Source organism: Trachemys scripta, chromosome 2 (genome assembly GCF_013100865.1).
Source record: "Trachemys scripta elegans isolate TJP31775 chromosome 2, CAS_Tse_1.0, whole genome shotgun sequence".
NCBI lineage: Eukaryota > Metazoa > Chordata > Testudines > Emydidae > Trachemys > Trachemys scripta.
In genome coordinates, this window is record NC_048299.1 from 202,062,882 (window position 1) to 202,080,923 (window position 18,042).

Genomic DNA, 18,042 nt, shown 5'->3' on the forward strand with positions numbered 1-18,042 from the left:
AATTTGTCAAAGCAATAAAGTACCTTAAATTTTAATAACTTTATATCCTTTGTTTTCAGCACTTTATTATAAGCTTTTCAATTCCTGGGAGTACTGGACATATGTCTAAAAAAGGAATGGGGGAACAGAATTACAGCAACTAACACACTGCTCCAAGTTGATACTAGGTTGGTGGATATGTTCTGGATTGTGGAGGTGTGAGGCCATTAATAGGTAGTCATGATTAGTTGAATATTCCCCAAATACTTCTGCTTTAATATCTGATGCCTTACAAAGTCATTTGAGGGTAAGCATTTACAAGCTTCATTATTAGTTATTTAGAGCCCAGTCCTGAGATATGCCAGTTCACATGGGAGTTGTGGCTGCTCTTCACTTCTCAGGGTTAGGCCCCTATTGGTACTAGCTATGTTTAAGGCTTAACTTCCTTTCAGTGGTGCATAGGGCCTTGCACTGGAAAGAACTTCACCTGCCCCGACAATTTATTTGCCGAATAAAGGAAATAAAAAGGACTCTTGAAAAGCCTGTCCTTTCTGTTGGTTAAAATTGTTAATTTTTTTTTAGGTAAGTAGGAGTGAACAAGGAGAATATGATATAAACAAAAAGGTGCAGCTTTATTATATTGGAAACTAATATTTTGTGCACTTAGAAATAAAGAAAAGAGAGTTAGGAAAAAATACAGCTGAGAATGGGGAAATGTTCTTTGGGATATGTACCACTCTTGGTGTGCACAGCAAATGAAACAAATCACTCGGAGCTCTGCCTAGGACTGAGTGCATTATAGCATAAGGATTTTAGTTTTTATTATATTTTACACATGACGTTCAAGCAAACATGTAAAATGGACAAAACAAACTTTTTTCCAATGAAAATATTTATTGCCCTGTTAAAAAATTACTTTAGTGGCAAACTACAAGTAAACTATGCAAAAAGCAGAAGAATTTGTGCATCACAAATTTAGAAAAAGCAATTTAGTGTACATTATAAATGTAAAAGCAACTGGAAGAAGAAACAGAATGCCAGAATACATGTATTAATGTATTACATATACATTCAGACTCGGTTGATTCAATCTTAGCTGGGTGTACAAGAGATTTAGGCCCTAGTGCTGCAAAGTCTTAAGTATGTGCTTAATTTTAAGCGTGCAAGTAATAGCATTTAGGGCAATGGGGACAACTTACATGGTTGAAGCTGAGCATGTGCTTAAGTCTTTGTAAGACTGGGATCATAAGTGATAATCAACAATCACATAATGTACCATACAGGCATATAATTTTTCATTTAAAAGGAATACATATTGACATGGATTTTAATTTGCCATGCAATTAAATTACTGTAAATATTGAATATTTGATGTCACAATATTTATTAAACAATATATTGTTTGTAAGCAAACATTTTAAAACCCTATTCAAAGAACAGTTCTCTATCCACTGAACTTTGGAGTACTTCACTGTAAGGAGAGGACGCTGGATTTGAAGTGGATGATATTCCACAGATCTTCTTGTCTATGGGGGAAAAAATAAGGTTTGCATTGTGCAGTTCGTCAGTGACCATAGTGTGTTTTTGAACAAACTGTCTTTTTTCTATTTTTGGACTAAAGAAGGGTGTTACATTAATGAATAACATAAGATAGTGGATACATCTTCCTACTGAGTGAACATACAACACAAAAAAATCCAGTTGGTTACATACTGAAGTGTGTAGTTGTTCTTTTTTTCCTTTTATACAAAGGATCCTCTTGGATTCCCCACTGGTTATTTTCTCTCATGCCATTAAAAGACCTGTGTGTAGTCATGTACACCTGTGCAAAGTAGATGTAAAATGCTACCATTATGATTTGGTAGCAGTTTATACCATCTTTTCACTCATTTCACTCAGGTATAAGAATGACCACAAATGTGCATTGCACAGGAGGATCAGGTTATGGAACAAGGACTCAGATCTTCCCTATGGGAGTTAAGAGTATTACTATTAGGCTTCTAGCCCTTAGTGTTCCCAAATTTAGGTTTGGGTGAGGTGAAAAAAGAGTGAATATTGCTAATTGCTAGATCTAATAGGGATAATAGCTATGAAGAAACAACCATGGTGAAATGGGTTGTGTTATTTTCCTGTCAAAAGACTCACTTCTAGGTCAATTTCTGATGTAATGTGCATTTAGGTGCACCAACATAGCCAAACCAACATGGATGGTAGTCTTGTTTTTATTATGTTATGTGTAAATTCAAAGACCCAGTTCATCCTCTTCTGCAGGAAGAGATTCTGGGGAAGAAATCCAGTATTGCCAATCCCAAGTGTTCAAAAATCATGAGTCAGGCCCCAGAAAATCATGAGATTGCATTTAATATCACGTGATTTTTAAAGTATACTAAATGCTGTGTTCTTTTTATTTTCCTGCTGGCTTTGAGCCTTTCTAATGAGCTCAGGCCCTGATTTCCAGCTTTTTCTCTGCAGACCTGAAACATTAAAAAAAAAAAAAAAAGCTGAGATTCTCAAATAATCATAAACTCCAAGACCTGGGCCTTTAAGAAAAATACCCAATATTGCACTGGTGATTAAAATTATGAGTTGGCAACACTAGCAATCTCTGAGAGAATCCCCTCACCCACTCACAAAGATTTCCCCCCACGTTGCTCTGTCAAGGATAGGATTTCCCCTCCCCTCCCACCTCATCCCTAGCCTAAAGATGGATCCATGGGATGCCAGGTTCATTTGCATAGAGGCCTGTGCCTTCACAGATGTTCTGGCCCTGAGCAGGTCCCTCTCTCAGTGTGACTCCATTGGAACTGTGCAGGAACATCCCTGGGTGCAGAGGATGGTTGGGCTCCACGGAAGAAGTAATAAGTATCTTTTCTGGATGTTCTCCTCAGGGTTAGAGAACATTATGCATCTTTCCAGCCTGCCCTTCCCTCCTGGAGATCCCTAAACCTGCAGTGCAGCCTCTGTGAGACCCAGAGGAGGGAGGATGGCCAACCCCCCTTCCACACAGATGGTGGGAGGAAACATGTGACGCTTCTTCCCCTTTGTATGTGAATCTAGAATATGCCCATTAGTTAGAGAGCAGTATTTATCCCAAGACTGTATGGCACAATATTATAATGAGCTCTTACAAGTCACTACATCTGTTCTGAATTTGTCCTTCTCTATGTTTAAAAAGTGTCAAGCACAGCAAGATGACCTAAACTATGATCAGACTAATTAGCAGTATTTTATCTTTGATTAATGGACATGAAGGCATGGTATTTAATGCCACAGCCCTGATGTGCTGTTCTGTAGTTGTGACACAGTTATCTTTGGACAGAACACTTGCCTCAGTATTATCTTGTCTTAGATATTATTTGGAGCTGGAGGATCTAATATATAAATAAGTGTGGTCTATGGATATTAGCATGACAGGTCTGAATTTTACAGACCAAAACACTGAGCATTTGGTTTTATTTTTCATATCACTTTTATCTTCCATCTATCTAATGGAGAGACAGGCATAGACTGTATCATGGACCTAATCCTATTCCATCTTAAATCCGTTGCAAAGCAGAAAAAATAGATGGATGCTACTAAGTTTTAAATTCACTATACAAAGAGAAACAACTTACCATCCTTAAAAATTCTGTTTGTAAAGTTGCAAAGCTTTCCCAGCTACATATTCAATGAATTCAGAGCTCCCTATAACTAAATCATGAGGAACCTTAATTGTGAAAGTAGGTGAAGTCAGAATATTCACATGCACCACTGTTTCATTCAGACTGGAAGAATCTGTTCCTTGGACACTTGGTGACACCTGAAATAGAATAGCCTGGTTTGGTTACTGTAACCCAGTACACTTCGTCAATTTGTTAATACCTGTTTTGCATCCTCTCACTTTTAGAATGAAAAATAAAAAGGGAGGGCCTTTTTAAACATGGGTATTTTCATCTAGTGGCTTTCTTCTGAAGTGAGCGGTAGTTTTTTAGGTTCATGTCAATATACATTTTGGCGGGGGTGGCAATAATGCAGGTGTGGCAATAATGCACTGCACCACCATGATGGAGATGTGCACATTAGAGTTTGTCCAGTGCTTTATTCATGCTAAGTATTGTTACATTAAAAAAAAACTTCAGTCCTCTTATTTCTTAGACACATGACAATGAGGGGCCCAAATTGCAAACATATAGGCATACAGGAGTCGTCCTATTAATTTCAATGGATGATTCATGTGATTAGTTACTCGTGCTGGCATGTTTACAGAATCACACTCAAGTTTTGCCTCTGTATTTCCCAAAGCAGACAATTTGAAGTCAGGCTGAAAAAATGTTCAGAAGTATTGTTTGTCCTCTGTGTTCCTGTTTTTGCATTTTTCTTAAACAAAAGACAACTGTACTATATTGAGTCTACCAGTATGAGGGGTTGTCTTAGGACTAAAGCCCTCAGAAACTGGAATACAGTCAATTTTTTTTTACTTGATCAAACCAGATAATACTGGGAAAAATAAGAGCCTAGTCCTGAGAGATGCTATGGAGGAAAGAGTATGTGCTCACTGTGCAGTGGTAATGGCATAGCCAATGATTCTACATAGAGTCAATGTAGAGATAACAGCAGGCTTACGGCGTTGCTTTGTAAAAAGAGAGAAGGATTTGTCCCTATATCAGTACAAATTAGTATTATTTATTCTTGTTTTATCACCGTGTGAAAGATCTCTAGTTATTTATAGGGTATTTACTAGATTATTTTTCAGAGTAGCAACCGTGTTAGTCTGTATAAGCAAAAAAAACAGGAGTACTTGTGGCACCTTTTAGATTATTTTTGTGTGCCATAAAACCTATGTTGTAATAAAATTCTTTACATTTTCAATACTTGGAGCTCTAATTTTGTTATACTGATCTAATAAAGATGTATGTGTTCTGTGTTACCCCTTGGCAGAGCCTCCCTTCTTCTGGAAAGGTAATCTGGGGGCAATCAAACCTGTTAGTGCCAATTTACTCCTGTCAGGCAGTGATATAGGTTGGCCCTGTCAGTTATCCATCAAACTAAAAGGATTTAGAGTAGAATAGTTTCTAATCTCTGGAGTTTTAGATCATCAAGGGATTATCAAGTATACTTAAAATCAACCTTAGTAAGAGCTTGATGTTTTAAAGACCAAAAATAACACACAAAACACACACTATCCTCCCAACTTGTCCTGAAGCTTAAGTGTGAGTGAAATATAGAGCACAGACATCACTGTGCAATAGTTACTTCCCTTTTAATAATTAGCCTTTACCTTTACTATATTGAAAATGTTTTCTGGTCCGATGGTCATGTTGGATAGTTCTGACACCCACCCGAACCTTTCTTTCATTTTGCTCAACAAGTAGGAAGTGTCTTCTGTGTGACGCTGAATCACCTGGAGGATCTGCTCATACTGTTCACCTGAGACATTAACCAGCTTAAAGGCTTCATCAAACTTTATGTGTAGTTCAGGGACGTTTGGACAGTCTGGTTAAAAAACAAACAGACATCAAACTTTATTGGAAAGCATTCATTTTTTAAACTTATGTATGTGTATAAAAGTACAGATATACGTTCTATTTCTAGTGTGGGTTTTTTTTAAAAAATCCAAAGTAATTTTTGCTGAAGTATTTCAATGAGTTTAGGTTAGATCATGACCTAGAGTCACTTATACTTTATGGTAACTGGACACTGTGATATGCTAAATAAAAACCTTGCCATTACTACATATAGAGATTTATGTTAGTGTATAAATTGGCTATCATTTCCTTTAATTTCCTGTAGCTCTTTATCTGTTCATTGCAAGTGAGCCTATAATGCATGCTGTTAGATTTTATTACTGTTGAATTTTAAGGCCTAATTTTATTTCAGAGGAGCAATAAACATTAGTATGTAACTAGACTAATCTGTTACTGAACTTGTAGATGTAAGCATAATGGTAGCTTTTTAGGTTCTGTAAACAGCTATGCTCATTGCACATGAAATTAGAATTTGGCCCACAAGGTACCATTAAAAACCCCTTCAGAGAACTCTTTGTGACTATAATTTTAACTTCTGTGCTAGTAAATAAAATTGGCCCAATCCTAACATCATTAAAACTCCCTGTGAAGTCTCTCAAACTGATCAGTCACATTTGTATTTCTTGTTTCTCATTCAGTATTTTGGATTGCTGTATTTTTAATTACAGAGGGGGGTGCTTATAAGGCATCACTGTGATTTTTAAGACATCACTAGTTTGGGAGAAGATGGGGTGGGGTGGCTACAGAGCAGGGCCGGCTCCAGGCACCAGCGGAGGAAGCACGTGCCTGGGGGGCACATGCTTGGGGCGGCACAATCCGGGCGGCTTTTTTTTTTTTGCTTCGGCAGTTCGGGCGGCTTTTTTTCTTTCTTTCTTTCTTTCTTGGGACAGCAAAAATGGTAGAGCCGGCCCTGCTACAGAGATACCGCCCAGCTGCAGGAGTATCCATAGCAATTCTGGCTGATTTAGCCAGAATTCCTCTAAAGTCTCATGGAGACTGTGCCAGAGTTCTGCCACCCTTTTACATGGTACAATGTGCCTTCTCCATTACCACTCACCAGCTCAGCTCTGCTTTCACTTTTCACTTTCCCTTTGAGGAAATTAATCCCAAGTAAAATTACGCCTGGCCCTGTGCCAGAGTACACAGAGCATGGGACGGTTTAGAGTCACCTTGTAACCCCTCTGCAGTTTTGCACCCAGGCAGGGCCAATCACAATCTGGTCCCTTGTTTTCTCTGGAGGATGGCATCTTTACCAATAAAATATGTACTATCTTGGTGTGGAACATCACTTTGGAAATGAGGCAAGATTGTTAACAACTGAGTTATACTGACACTGTGTGGAGACATTGGGGAAGGGGAAATGAAATCATTTGGATCAACTGTGGCTTTTGAATTCACAGTAATAGTAAATCTGCAGAAGCTGAAACTTAATTCCAAAAATATGTATCTAGGACAGTAGAAAATTATAGCACGAATATCTGCAAAAAAAGAAAGAAAGGTCACTGCTTTATCATGGACAAGGTATTATAGAAACACACTAGAAAATAACTATTTACCTCTCATCAGGTTATCCTGACATTTCTGGCATCTCTCATGAAACTGTGGGCATCCGGATGAATTCTGACGGAGCTCTTTACACAGAGCTCTCTTGTGTCCTGGTATGATCTTTGAAAACATGCCACTTTTGTCAGAATCTAGAGTGAATGTACAGTATAAAGTAAGCCCACTGAAGTTAGGGGCCTGTTGATACCTTCTTATTGCTGTTTCCTACGCCATTGTTTTTTCAATAAAACTTCCAGGCCTGAATTCAAAATGAGTGAGCATAAGACCAGAACAATAGTAACCAAAACATGCTTCCCTTGAAACAGTATGTGTCTCTATCATATGATCCCTTATAAAAATATACCAAATTATTCTGCATGAAGAGTCCAAAACACTACCTATAGCGTTTTGGACTATTACTGTAGAACATGGTTCTCAATCCTCAGGTTGCGACTTCCAAGGATGTAATTAACTGGTCAAGAGGGGTTGCAACCACTGTCCCTTTATTTACTGCTAGATAAGAGTGGGCTCACAAAACTGATTACTGTGATAATATGCAGTCAATTATATGGAAAGATTGAGAAGCACTGCTGTAGAGTAATCTATTTTAGACAAGTACTAGTATATATTTAGTTTAAATAATGATTGTTTCTCCTTTAACATTATTAAAATATAAAGAATATTTTTATATGTACTCTTGAAATTCTTTCATATTTTGGACTCAAGATTGTGTCCATTAAAACTAAAACTCCTTTTTCTTTTTAGAGAGCTCAGTTTTCCTTGTAGAAGTATATCTGGAATATTTTTCCCTTTCTTGTCTATTTAAAGAAAAAAGCTGTCAGGGAGTTCATACCAAACTATTCATATTCATGGGTTGCAAAAGAGAGTCCATGCACTGACACTTTTCTGAGTTATGTACTTTCATTTGAAATTGCCTTTAAAAAATTAATATCTTCCATAGTTGTTTGCTCTTTGTGGCTCAAAAGATTCAACCAACAGAAGTTGGTCGAATAAATGATATTACTTCACCTACATTGTCTCTTTAAAATACTGAAACATGCAAATGTACTTACTTTTTTAGTTGGTCCCTTCAGTCTGCCAACCAATACATCATCAGATGTCATTTATTAGGCTACTTGTTGGCTTTGATTCCGCTAAAATGGAGGTCTTTTAATAAAAAAGGTATATGTACCAAAAATGTATAATAATATATTTTAAATTATTTAAGATACACCTCTATCCCAATATAACGCTGTCCTCGGGAGCCAAAAAATCTTGCCTCGTTATAGGTGAAACCGCGTTATATCGAACTTGCTTTGATCCGCCAGAGTGCGCAGCCCTGCCCCCCCCGGAGCACTGCTTTACTGCGTTATATCCGAATTCGCATTATATCAGGTCACATTATATCAGGGTAGAGGTGTATTTTAAAGAACCATGACATGGTTTCAGATCTTGTCCTAAAAGATCTAAACTCTTGGTGAGTAATTTTAAAAACCAATATGCTAGAGGCCAAAGCTAAAAGTTGTCCATTCCAATAATTTAGAAACATGAGTTTCGCTCTACCGGAGTGTATCATTGGATCATCTTGTCTGGTATTATGCCTCCAGTGGTGGCCTATATCTTTGATGCTTCAGAGTGAGGCAAATCAAGTCTTATAAACAAATGCTCCTGGCCAATTGTATAATTGCCTGGTTCAACATGTGGCTGTTTGATACATATGCTGCACATGATGTCAGCTAATTCAGTGAGAAAGCAACTAACTAAAAGCACTCCCCAATCCACACCTTTTTTGTGTTTGTTTTATAGTGCACAAAGCTATAGAAAGTTACTGAGGACAGAGAGCAAAGCTCTCATCTTTCTCTCCCCGGTTGCTATACCTTATTCTGATCAGCTTTGCAACCCAAAGTTGCACTCTGTTTTTGCAAAGAATTACTGCTGCAGAAAGTTTGACTATCTCCTCTGCATGGTTATAAATGGAATGCGGGAGGTGTCAACAGCCTGTCTTATGATGCTCTCTTCCACCCCCCACCCTTGAAAACTGTTGTCATCCCCTCAGAAACAAACAAACTTAGCTGTCCTAAATGAAATTCTTCCCATTTGCTGGAGCACTTCATGTCTTTGTTTCTTGTTGGCACATTAGATGCCTGTTACAGCTACAAGCAGGTCTCACAGCTGACTGGCACATCTATTTCCTTACATTTTGTGAGGGCTGGTGACGTGTCTTAACCTTTTAGGAGCAATGGAAGCACATCAGCACAATATGTGGTTCTTCCTAACTAATGTTGAGATCAGATTTGTCAGTCAGCCGCATGAAAATCTAAATCTGCACTGAACACCCAGGAATTCCTGCAAATGCTTTCAGAATTATTATAGGAATCAGGCTCCGTGGAGACAGTAGCATAAGCCCTTAACTAGCATTCTATGGACCTGGAGGATTTGGCATTCTCTCTTTTTATTTTATTATTCCAAATTTTAATTTGGCCAATAAAGTTATGTTTGACCCATATCTGCTTATCTAAGAGGGCTTTCAGACCTTCACACAACATGTGTTATGCTATTTATAGCCTCAAACCGAATTCTTAACCATTTAATAACTATTGCTAACACTTGTGAAAGTTTGATGTTATTGGTACCAAAGTCTGTTTTAACTTCTTCTAACACTTGCCTTTGGCTTGTTCTGGCAAATCTCTTGTACTGTCTGTGTATTCATCAAATGCTTCAGTAATCACCTCGCTGATACCTTCAAACAGAGTCTTGCTGAAGTCAAAAAATATCTGAAGGAAGCCTGGCATACCCAAGTCTTTCTGAAAACCACTGTTTCTTATAGGCTCCTCGGGGAAAGCAGGCATATAGTAGGGCTCAGTTAGGTCCAGATCAGACATGAAATATATTTGAAAAGATTGATCAAATTCTTTTTGCATCTGTTTGAAAAAAGCAAAGCTTTTATCAAATATTATGCTCACATCCGATAACAGCTGGCTAAATAAATCTTCCATTTGTACTAACTGGGCATCTTCCTTCTCGGGCTTTTCATTTAACTGGAGATCTTTTTCTTGATCTTCATGAAAAGTAAAAGTAAATGGAGACATTTTCCTGAAAAAATCTTCAACCTGTATATGCAAAAATATATTGACTGTCAGACAAGTTATCAGATCTTCATCCTCTCAGGGCAGCTACTATAAAGAATTTCTTCAAATGTTTAGAGATAAAGGGAATGCATCCCCAATATCTAGCCCATTTTCCAAACTATAGTCTATATTCTAAAGACTATTGAGAAATTAGTCAACAGGGTGTTAATATTTACACTAAATCCCACTAAAGAGGATGCCAGTCATTGAACCAGTTGGCCTCTAATCTACTGAGCCATTTGGTTTGTGTTAATAGTTGCGACAGGGCCCCAAAATTAAATTTGGGCATCACCTAACAAATACTTTGGTCTTCATCTGGGAATCACCTTTGTGAGCTGCATTATAGTAATGTAGTAAATACATGTTGAACAGAAGGCAATTGTTCTTTATCTTCTGTTCAGACATCAACAATTCTCTCACCAAGGCCCAAACCCTCAAGTTCTTACTCAGGCTACAACCTTTGAAATCAATGGATGATTGGCCCAAGAAAGAACTAAGTAAAGTCTTCGGAATTTGGCCTCAAATACACTTTGCTTCCTTGTTTTTAAATTTGTTTTTTATCAATATAAGTTTGTCATTACAACTACCAATGTGAGGGCTTCATTGAACCCATAGAGTTCACCATGGAGATTACCAAAATAATGCCAAAGACAGCATGATGCCACAGTGTGTGTGTATTTAAAGTAGGATACGACTCTAAAAAAATTACTTTGTAAAAATGGCATGATGGGATTTCAAGTTTATGGTCTCTCAGTGCCTTTCAGAACAATTGTGCTCTTTTAACCAGTAAAAAATAAATAGCAAACATGCCCTCGGAGTTGAAAAGCAAACTGTGTTCTTTCTGAGTTGTGCATTATCATCAGTAACTCTGGCTAACTGAGGTGTATTCAGGTGAAATTAAAGTGTAATTAAAATGTATGCTTTGGGGTAAAGATTTTGCAGTTAGGATTTAGATAACAATTCTGTTGATGATGAACATGCCAAGAAAGAATCTTTTCTCTCAGAACTGTGTTGGCTCTGAAGTGCTAACAGGAGTTAAAAGTAGTAAAAAAACGTATCTTTGCTTCAAAAGTAGTAGACATGACATGGAATAAACACATGAAGGAGAGCTGTTGTGTAGGAAGATGCAGTTTTTTAAATGGTCACTTTACTGATCATAACCACAGTTTAACATGTGTTGTTTCTCAGAAGAAAAACAAAAGTGGCATTTTTCACAAATAGCACAAATAATTACTGAACATCTTAACTCAAATTCTACTGTGGGTTGCATCATTATAAATCTGGAGTAACTCCACTGAAGCAAATTACTCCATTATTTCAGTGGAGTCACTCCAGAGTTATACCAGTGTCACAGAACAGGCTCAATGTGCAGTGATCTGAAGCCAAATGAGATCTGTTCCGCCCAAGTCCACGGTTCCAGATCCCAATATCTAATTGTTTTTGATAACCCAATAATAATGGCATGTCTGCCCATTTGAGAAAACAAGATGTACTCACTTAAAAGGGTTAGGTGAAGCAGCAACTAAAGGCAGAGTGCTTGCCGGAGGCTGACTTTCTTCTTACCTTACTTGTAAATGTTGACAGGCCTTGCTGGCAGGTGGTATAAAATCTCATGCAGTTACTTTCTAAACAAGTTTTACATTCATCCCAGAGATTTCTCAGAGACACCTGACATTGTCTTTCTTCTTCCTCTAATTGTTCTTTCACTTCGTCCATAAGCCTCAGAGCTTCCTAATTGAGAAAAAGGTTCACAATTTGTTCACTTAATTAATTCCAGTTTTCACATTAGTGAAACACTCATCCCAGCCCACCAGTAATTAAGTTCTCTGTAGTTATTTGTGGTTTATCCTTCGTCCTTAACAAAGGGCCAGATAGCCCCTCTGCCTGAATTGCATGTGGAGGAGGCTGGAAACTCTGTAAAGTTCCCCTTACGATAGTTTCTCTGATATCTTTCCCTTAGTGGACATAGCCCACGAAACCCGGTAGATCTCTGAGATCCATTTCTATCTCAGAGGGTGTGCTGAGGCCAAGGCTATGGAGAGGCCCCAGTTCAGCCCCTCATGCCTATAACCTCAAATTTTTATTTTCCCATACAGTATTCCAGAACATTCTCCCATTTAGCTAATATTCCTTTTTGTTCCATTTGTTAATACTGCGTTCCTTTAGCCCAAATATTTCAGTGATCTAAGCTCCTGCTGTCTGTAAACTCCTTCTTTATAAAGAAATATGGAGAAGTATTGAATTTCCCCTCTATTGGGTTTTATTGATTAAAAGCCTGGAGTGAGAGCATTTCTTCCCCTTCTATTTGCCAGATGTTAGGAGCTCTTTCTGCACTGCACAGATGCACGGTACTTTCTACAGGGTTTGTTCTAATTTATGCTTCATTTTACATGTGTTAGAGCACAAAGCCAAGCACTGATTAGGATAAGCACTTCAAAATGAAGCTGACACTGGAACAGAAGGGAAAGCTCTCAGCACCAGACAGGGGTTAGAGGTGGGTGGCCTCTCTCTGCCAGTGCAGTGCACTTCTTAATACTTTAAATTTCCAAACAAAACTCCAGGTTCTTCGGAAGTACACATGCTCCCCTTAACTTATTTATTAGCCAGGCTTGTTCCTTTCTGGATTCTGGCAGCAGGAGACCGTTGGCTCATTACAATGGGGACAAGGTCCTTGAAAAAGAACTTGTATACACTCTAAGAGCATACTGGGTGCAGGGAGGGGGGTTAACAGCTCTTGTATTTATGTTATTTGTTTTGTGTGTCCTCATTTGTGCAATATTTTAATATAGTCTTGGTTGATGGGGAAGGATTGCTTTGTAAATAAATCATGATCCTCAGAATAAACAGTACGTTGAATACTTTATGCAGCACCACACACAGTCAGATCATTCTCTCTGCAATTGTATTTTTTCAGTTCCACCAACAGAGTCTAATGGCTGCATTTACTGCAGGACTCGCATTTCCCACAGCTACTTGAGGGACAGCCTGGATATGCACAGTCAGCTCTGAGAAGAGATAACATTGTAAAGCAATGGCTCCCTTAGAGATTACATCCTTTTAGATTGTAAATTCATGATGCCCCACTTCCAATTCAGAACTCCTTATCTATGGGTTTATAAATCTATGGAGGGATGTAATTTAATTTTAATGTAATTTTATTTAATGTAATTATGCCTTGTATAATGACTTGCCTATTTAACCTTTTTTGTTGTTGCTGAACTGCCCTTTTTCTAACTTCTCTTTCTTACGTATAAGAAATGTTTTGTACCATGAAAGCTCTATTAATCCTTATATATTTTCATTACTCTTGAATGTGACATGAATGAAGTAATGCTTTTGGACTTCGAGTGCAAATGATGCTCATCCAGTTTGGGAACTGGTCTTTGAGAATTGTCAGATTTGAGCTAAGGAATCCTAAACTATATAACGGTTTGGATTTTCTCAGCTTGAGTATCTGAGCAAGCCAGTCACTGCTAGCAGACGGAAGTCATAGACAAATTAGGGACATAACTAAAGCTGATCAAATACTGCAAACCTAGTGCCAGCTTTGGCTCAGGAGTGTTGTGCCACATTTCATTTACCCTTTACAACCATTCACATTAAGGGTGTTGTATTTGCACAGGTTTTTTGGCATAATTGTTCTTCTTATGAATGCACGTAAATCAGGGTATTGGTACATGAACAAGAATATTTGTTATGTCATTTGTTGGTCTCCTTTTTAAAATGTTTCAGTCCCCAAATCAGTGAGCAAAATGTAGTATTATGTGACGCGGATGACAAATCCCATACTATGAGTCAAAGGGAAAGTTCACAGATAGCTTATTTATAATGAATAATGCAACAAAACTTGTAAGATGTTATAATTGTCCAACAGATATTTGCGCAATATTATTATTTACTATTTATATTGCTCTAGCACCCAGAGAGCCCCATTACAATTGGATCCCCGTTTTGCAAACATACATATGGGAAGACCTAGTCTTCTTCCCTAAGAAATTGGCAAATATGAGAGTTAGTATTCTAAATAATATTGAAATGTAATTGTATAGGGCCAGAGAGTGGCTCATCTTGTGTTCCAGTACCAGGGAGTAAGGGGACGTAAGGCAGTTGCACTGGTGTGCCATACTGCTGCTTCTAGTGCTCTGGGAGTAGTAGGCTATGCAGAGCCGCTATGACCTGATCCCCCTATGCAAATGGGTGGGAAGTGGTGGAAGGGGGCAGAAATGAGCAGAGCCTTGACTCCATTCCATCTCCCGCAAGGTGCTCAGTGGCGTAGTTGTGTTGCCATGTCAGGAGGCATACTCTGCACCAGGCATTCAGTTTACCTCCTTCCCGGAGGCATGGAGAAACCAGGAGGGAGATTATGACTTCCTGAATCACAGATTTTTCTGGGCTGCTCAATGGGGAGCATAAAACTGTGCCCCTCTTACTATGGGCTGTATCACAAAGTGATGACCTAGCCCATAATGTCTCTGATTGGAACAAGTAACAATATAAAAATGATCATATATAATTTCTTAGATTTTAATTACCATTTACAGTTACCTGTTTTTCTCCACTGCTCTTCTTCAAGGTTTTCATCAGATGCACATGTTTATCTTCATTTCTTTCCATCATAACTTTAATCTGCTTAATGCCTACTAGAGCTTTCTTTACCTCTTCGTCTACATATTTCTCACCAACTTCTGATAAAACTAAAAAAACAGACCAAATTTTAAAACAAACCAGATTTTAAAATGGGGCCGAATTGCTGTATTGCCGTAATGCACTTGATAACAAGGGATAATTAAACGGCTCTACATTTCTAAGCAGACAAAGACTATATCCTTAGCTGGTGCAAGTTGAAGTTAGTGGAGCTAAGATGACTTACACCCGCTGAGGATTTGGCCCAAAGCCTTCTGTTGATCAGATATATGCTCCTATTGTAGCTTAATTTGATCTAGTTCAGGTTAATCCTCAGCCACCTGTTTCTACTTAGCTGACATATTTATTTTTAATCCTAACTACTTCTCTTAACTTTTTTTTTTAAATATAGTTTAGAAGAATCTTAATTCAATTCCCATAAGAATATAGGGCTTTATCACGCTCCTGCTGAACATCAATGGCAAAATGAACATTGACTTCAGTGGCAACTCAGTTTGGCCCATGTTTTAAAAACAGAAATCATGCTATCATGTTGAGACATAATCTGCATTTGTTCCCTGTACAGAAATCCCATCGACATCAATGGGAACTACAGAAAACAAGTGAAGTATATGTCACATATGAAATTATAAAATGCATTTTCATACATTAGTCTTTTCTCTTTTCATATCTTTCTTTCCCCTCACATTTTGTCTGATATATGTATGTTTCTTTGCCCCAGTCTGGTTTATATGTTCATAATTCGTCCTTTTTGTAGTAAGCAGCAAAATAAAAACACTTCCAAAATGCACTATAGATGCTTTTAAACTAAGGTATTTTTACCATTTTAATAACTTTTAACAGCAAAGGGGTCCAGCATATTGTTCTGGAAAACTTGCAAAATTTCGTTTAAACAAATTAAATTAAATAATCCAAACCCTGTTGAATTCAATTTAGTTTTCAGCTTTTACTCCAGTACTTTAAGAAAGACACTATTTTAAAAAATTATACCTGGAAAATAAGAAATAAAAAGGAAAAATGAGCTACCTTCAGCAATCCCTTGTATAAATAGTTTCAATTTTTATGGACCCCCTTAAAATAGGAATTTATAATGAATATGCTTTGTGGGTGCTTTATTTCAAGCATCACAAGAAACCACCAATGTCACACATCTTAAGGCCCCACACTTGCAATTGGATCTGCATGGGCAGACTTTTGTGCAGAACCCTATCGACTTCAGTGGGACTCCGTGTGGAGCAAAGGCCCTCCCATGCAGATCTGATTGCAGAAATGGGCCCAGGAGCTTTCAATCCATACTTAATAGTAAAAGCATACATACTTTTCAGGTGTTCCCATGGATTGATTTCCTCCTCCTTTATAGGTGGACACTGATGGCCCCTCAGCCATAACAGGTATATCAGAAATAGCCAACACGACTTCATGTTCTCTCTGAATAAGGAGTAGAATAATTAATAGAAGTTAAATGTAAAACATTAGAGACCCATCATGCAAATGCTTACTATCAAGTGTAGTGCTTATTACCATGATGAGCAGTTCCATTGGCTTCAGTGGGGCTACTCATATTAGTAAGTGTGCGTCCTAAGATTCTGTAATACAAGTACTGTAATACAAGAGGCTGATCCTGCTCCCACGGAATCTGAAAATTTTGCCATTGAAGTCAATGGGCCCAATTCAGGCAACCCGTTTCTGTCAAATATACCCTTTTTTGCTCCTTGTGCTCCGTGAAATTACCTGAATAAACATTCTGAAGCTCCTTTCTGGGACATCTCAAAGACTAGCCCTTTTTCACTCAATACAAATACAGTAGCTGTAGATCTTGTACAGCACCAATACTAGACTTCAAAGGAGTACTCAGACTTATACCTAAATAAAAGCAGCAGCAATGTCTGTGAAAATTCTAACACTATTTCCAAACTTATTAAATAATGTTAAAAATGTGATAAAAGCCTGACTTGAATATTTTTTTCTCTTTTATATAATACACATCTGAATGTTATGATTAATTAAAACACATTAGTAAGGTTCTCTCTTTCTACAGCAGGCTGGATTCTGATCGCATTTGAAGTAGTGTAAATCCATTGAGTCAAGTGTAAAGTGGTGTAACTGAAATCAGAATCAGCGGTCCCTTGTTTTTTATATTAGTTTATTATAGAGAATAGTAAATTTTAATTCAGCTCACTCTTACTTTCTTCCAATTCACAAAAAATCATACTGACACCACAATGTATCATTTTTACTCATTTTAGTTACTAGTTCAGGAATATAAATGTATTTCTACTATATACACATGCCATATTACGAAAGAAAATCTTCTAGGCTATTACTTCCTTCTTCATCTCCAAAAAGGTGGTTCTTTTGTAACCTAATTGTATTTGCCACTGTCATTCAAAATCATGCTAAATGTGTTAAAAGTAAAGAATAGATGTGGCAAGAAATTGGGAAATGAATTAATTATATGAATCAAAAATACATCAATGAACTGAAACATATTTCTATGCAGTAAGTTAAGGAAAAAGAATGTCATTTACTTTAGTTCCCCTTCATACACAGCTATAGCATAAAGGGGTTTATTTTGTAGTTACAAGTTCTCATTTAATCAAATGAAAGACAATACTTACGCTCCTTTTTTTAGACAATACACCCTTTCCAAGCAAGAGTAATGATATCAGTTACAAGTTTATATATAAACTAAGGTATATTTATGGCATGGATTCACTTTTATATTTCCATCAATAGCAGATGAACAATAACTTTGCAAAGAAGTACAAACTAGTTAACCAAATGAATCTAGAAAATAGCATATATTTACCACTAATACTGAAATATCTCCTTTGTAAAAATTGTTCCCAGCGTCAAGAAGGAATCAGACTGTGTTCTGATCTAATTTTCATGTGTGTCAGGGATTTTGCATGTTCTACTTATCTGATGACAAGGTACTTAATCCTATTAATGAGACATTTTGTGATTAGGCTATAGGATTTCCCTCTGTTTCAGATTTAAGTCTTGCCCATGCTTACAAGCAAAAATAAACACTAGAGGGAGTGTTGGACGTAACATGGATTTTCTATTTCCCCTTATCTAGTGACCCTAGTATTTTTGACCAGTGGCTTCTTGAATTATTTCCTTTTTAAGTCAGAAAAGATCTACAGCTTGTGGTAGAGGGTATCTGAGTGAATTTATTAAAATTACTTTAGCTAAAAATGATTTCTACCTTTAATTATTTTAAAATAACTTCATTTTCATAT

General features: G+C 37.4%; 1 protein-coding gene across 1 annotated transcript; it reads right to left on the reverse strand.

The window, feature by feature from the left end:
• Positions 1–999: 999 nt before the first annotated feature.
• On the reverse strand, positions 1,000–17,692 carry CLUL1 (clusterin like 1). Its single transcript, XM_034759437.1, has 9 exons — positions 17,607–17,692; positions 16,116–16,225; positions 14,699–14,847; positions 11,717–11,884; positions 9,691–10,135; positions 7,040–7,177; positions 5,237–5,451; positions 3,594–3,778; positions 1,000–2,453 (listed from the first exon to the last, which is right to left on the reverse strand). Exons 2-8 carry the CDS (start codon positions 16,216–16,218, stop codon positions 3,599–3,601), a joined length of 1,398 nt encoding a protein of 465 aa, XP_034615328.1. The 5' UTR covers positions 16,219–16,225; positions 17,607–17,692; the 3' UTR covers positions 1,000–2,453; positions 3,594–3,598.
• Positions 17,693–18,042: the final 350 nt, after the last annotated feature.

What these genes read in the sequence shown, in the direction of transcription:
- CLUL1 (XM_034759437.1), bottom strand. Translation starts at nt 16,218, where the DNA reads ATGAAGTCGTGTTGGCTATTTCTGATATACCTGTTATGGCTGAGGGGC. An exon ending in TGTCAACATTTACAAGTAAG is followed by an intron (nt 10,136 to 11,716) that starts GTAAGAAGAAAG and finishes TTGCATATACAG; the next exon opens with GTTGAAGATTTTTTCAGGAA. An exon ending in TTTGCCAGAACAAGCCAAAG is followed by an intron (nt 7,178 to 9,690) that starts GCAAGTGTTAGA and finishes CATTCACTCTAG; the next exon opens with ATTCTGACAAAAGTGGCATG.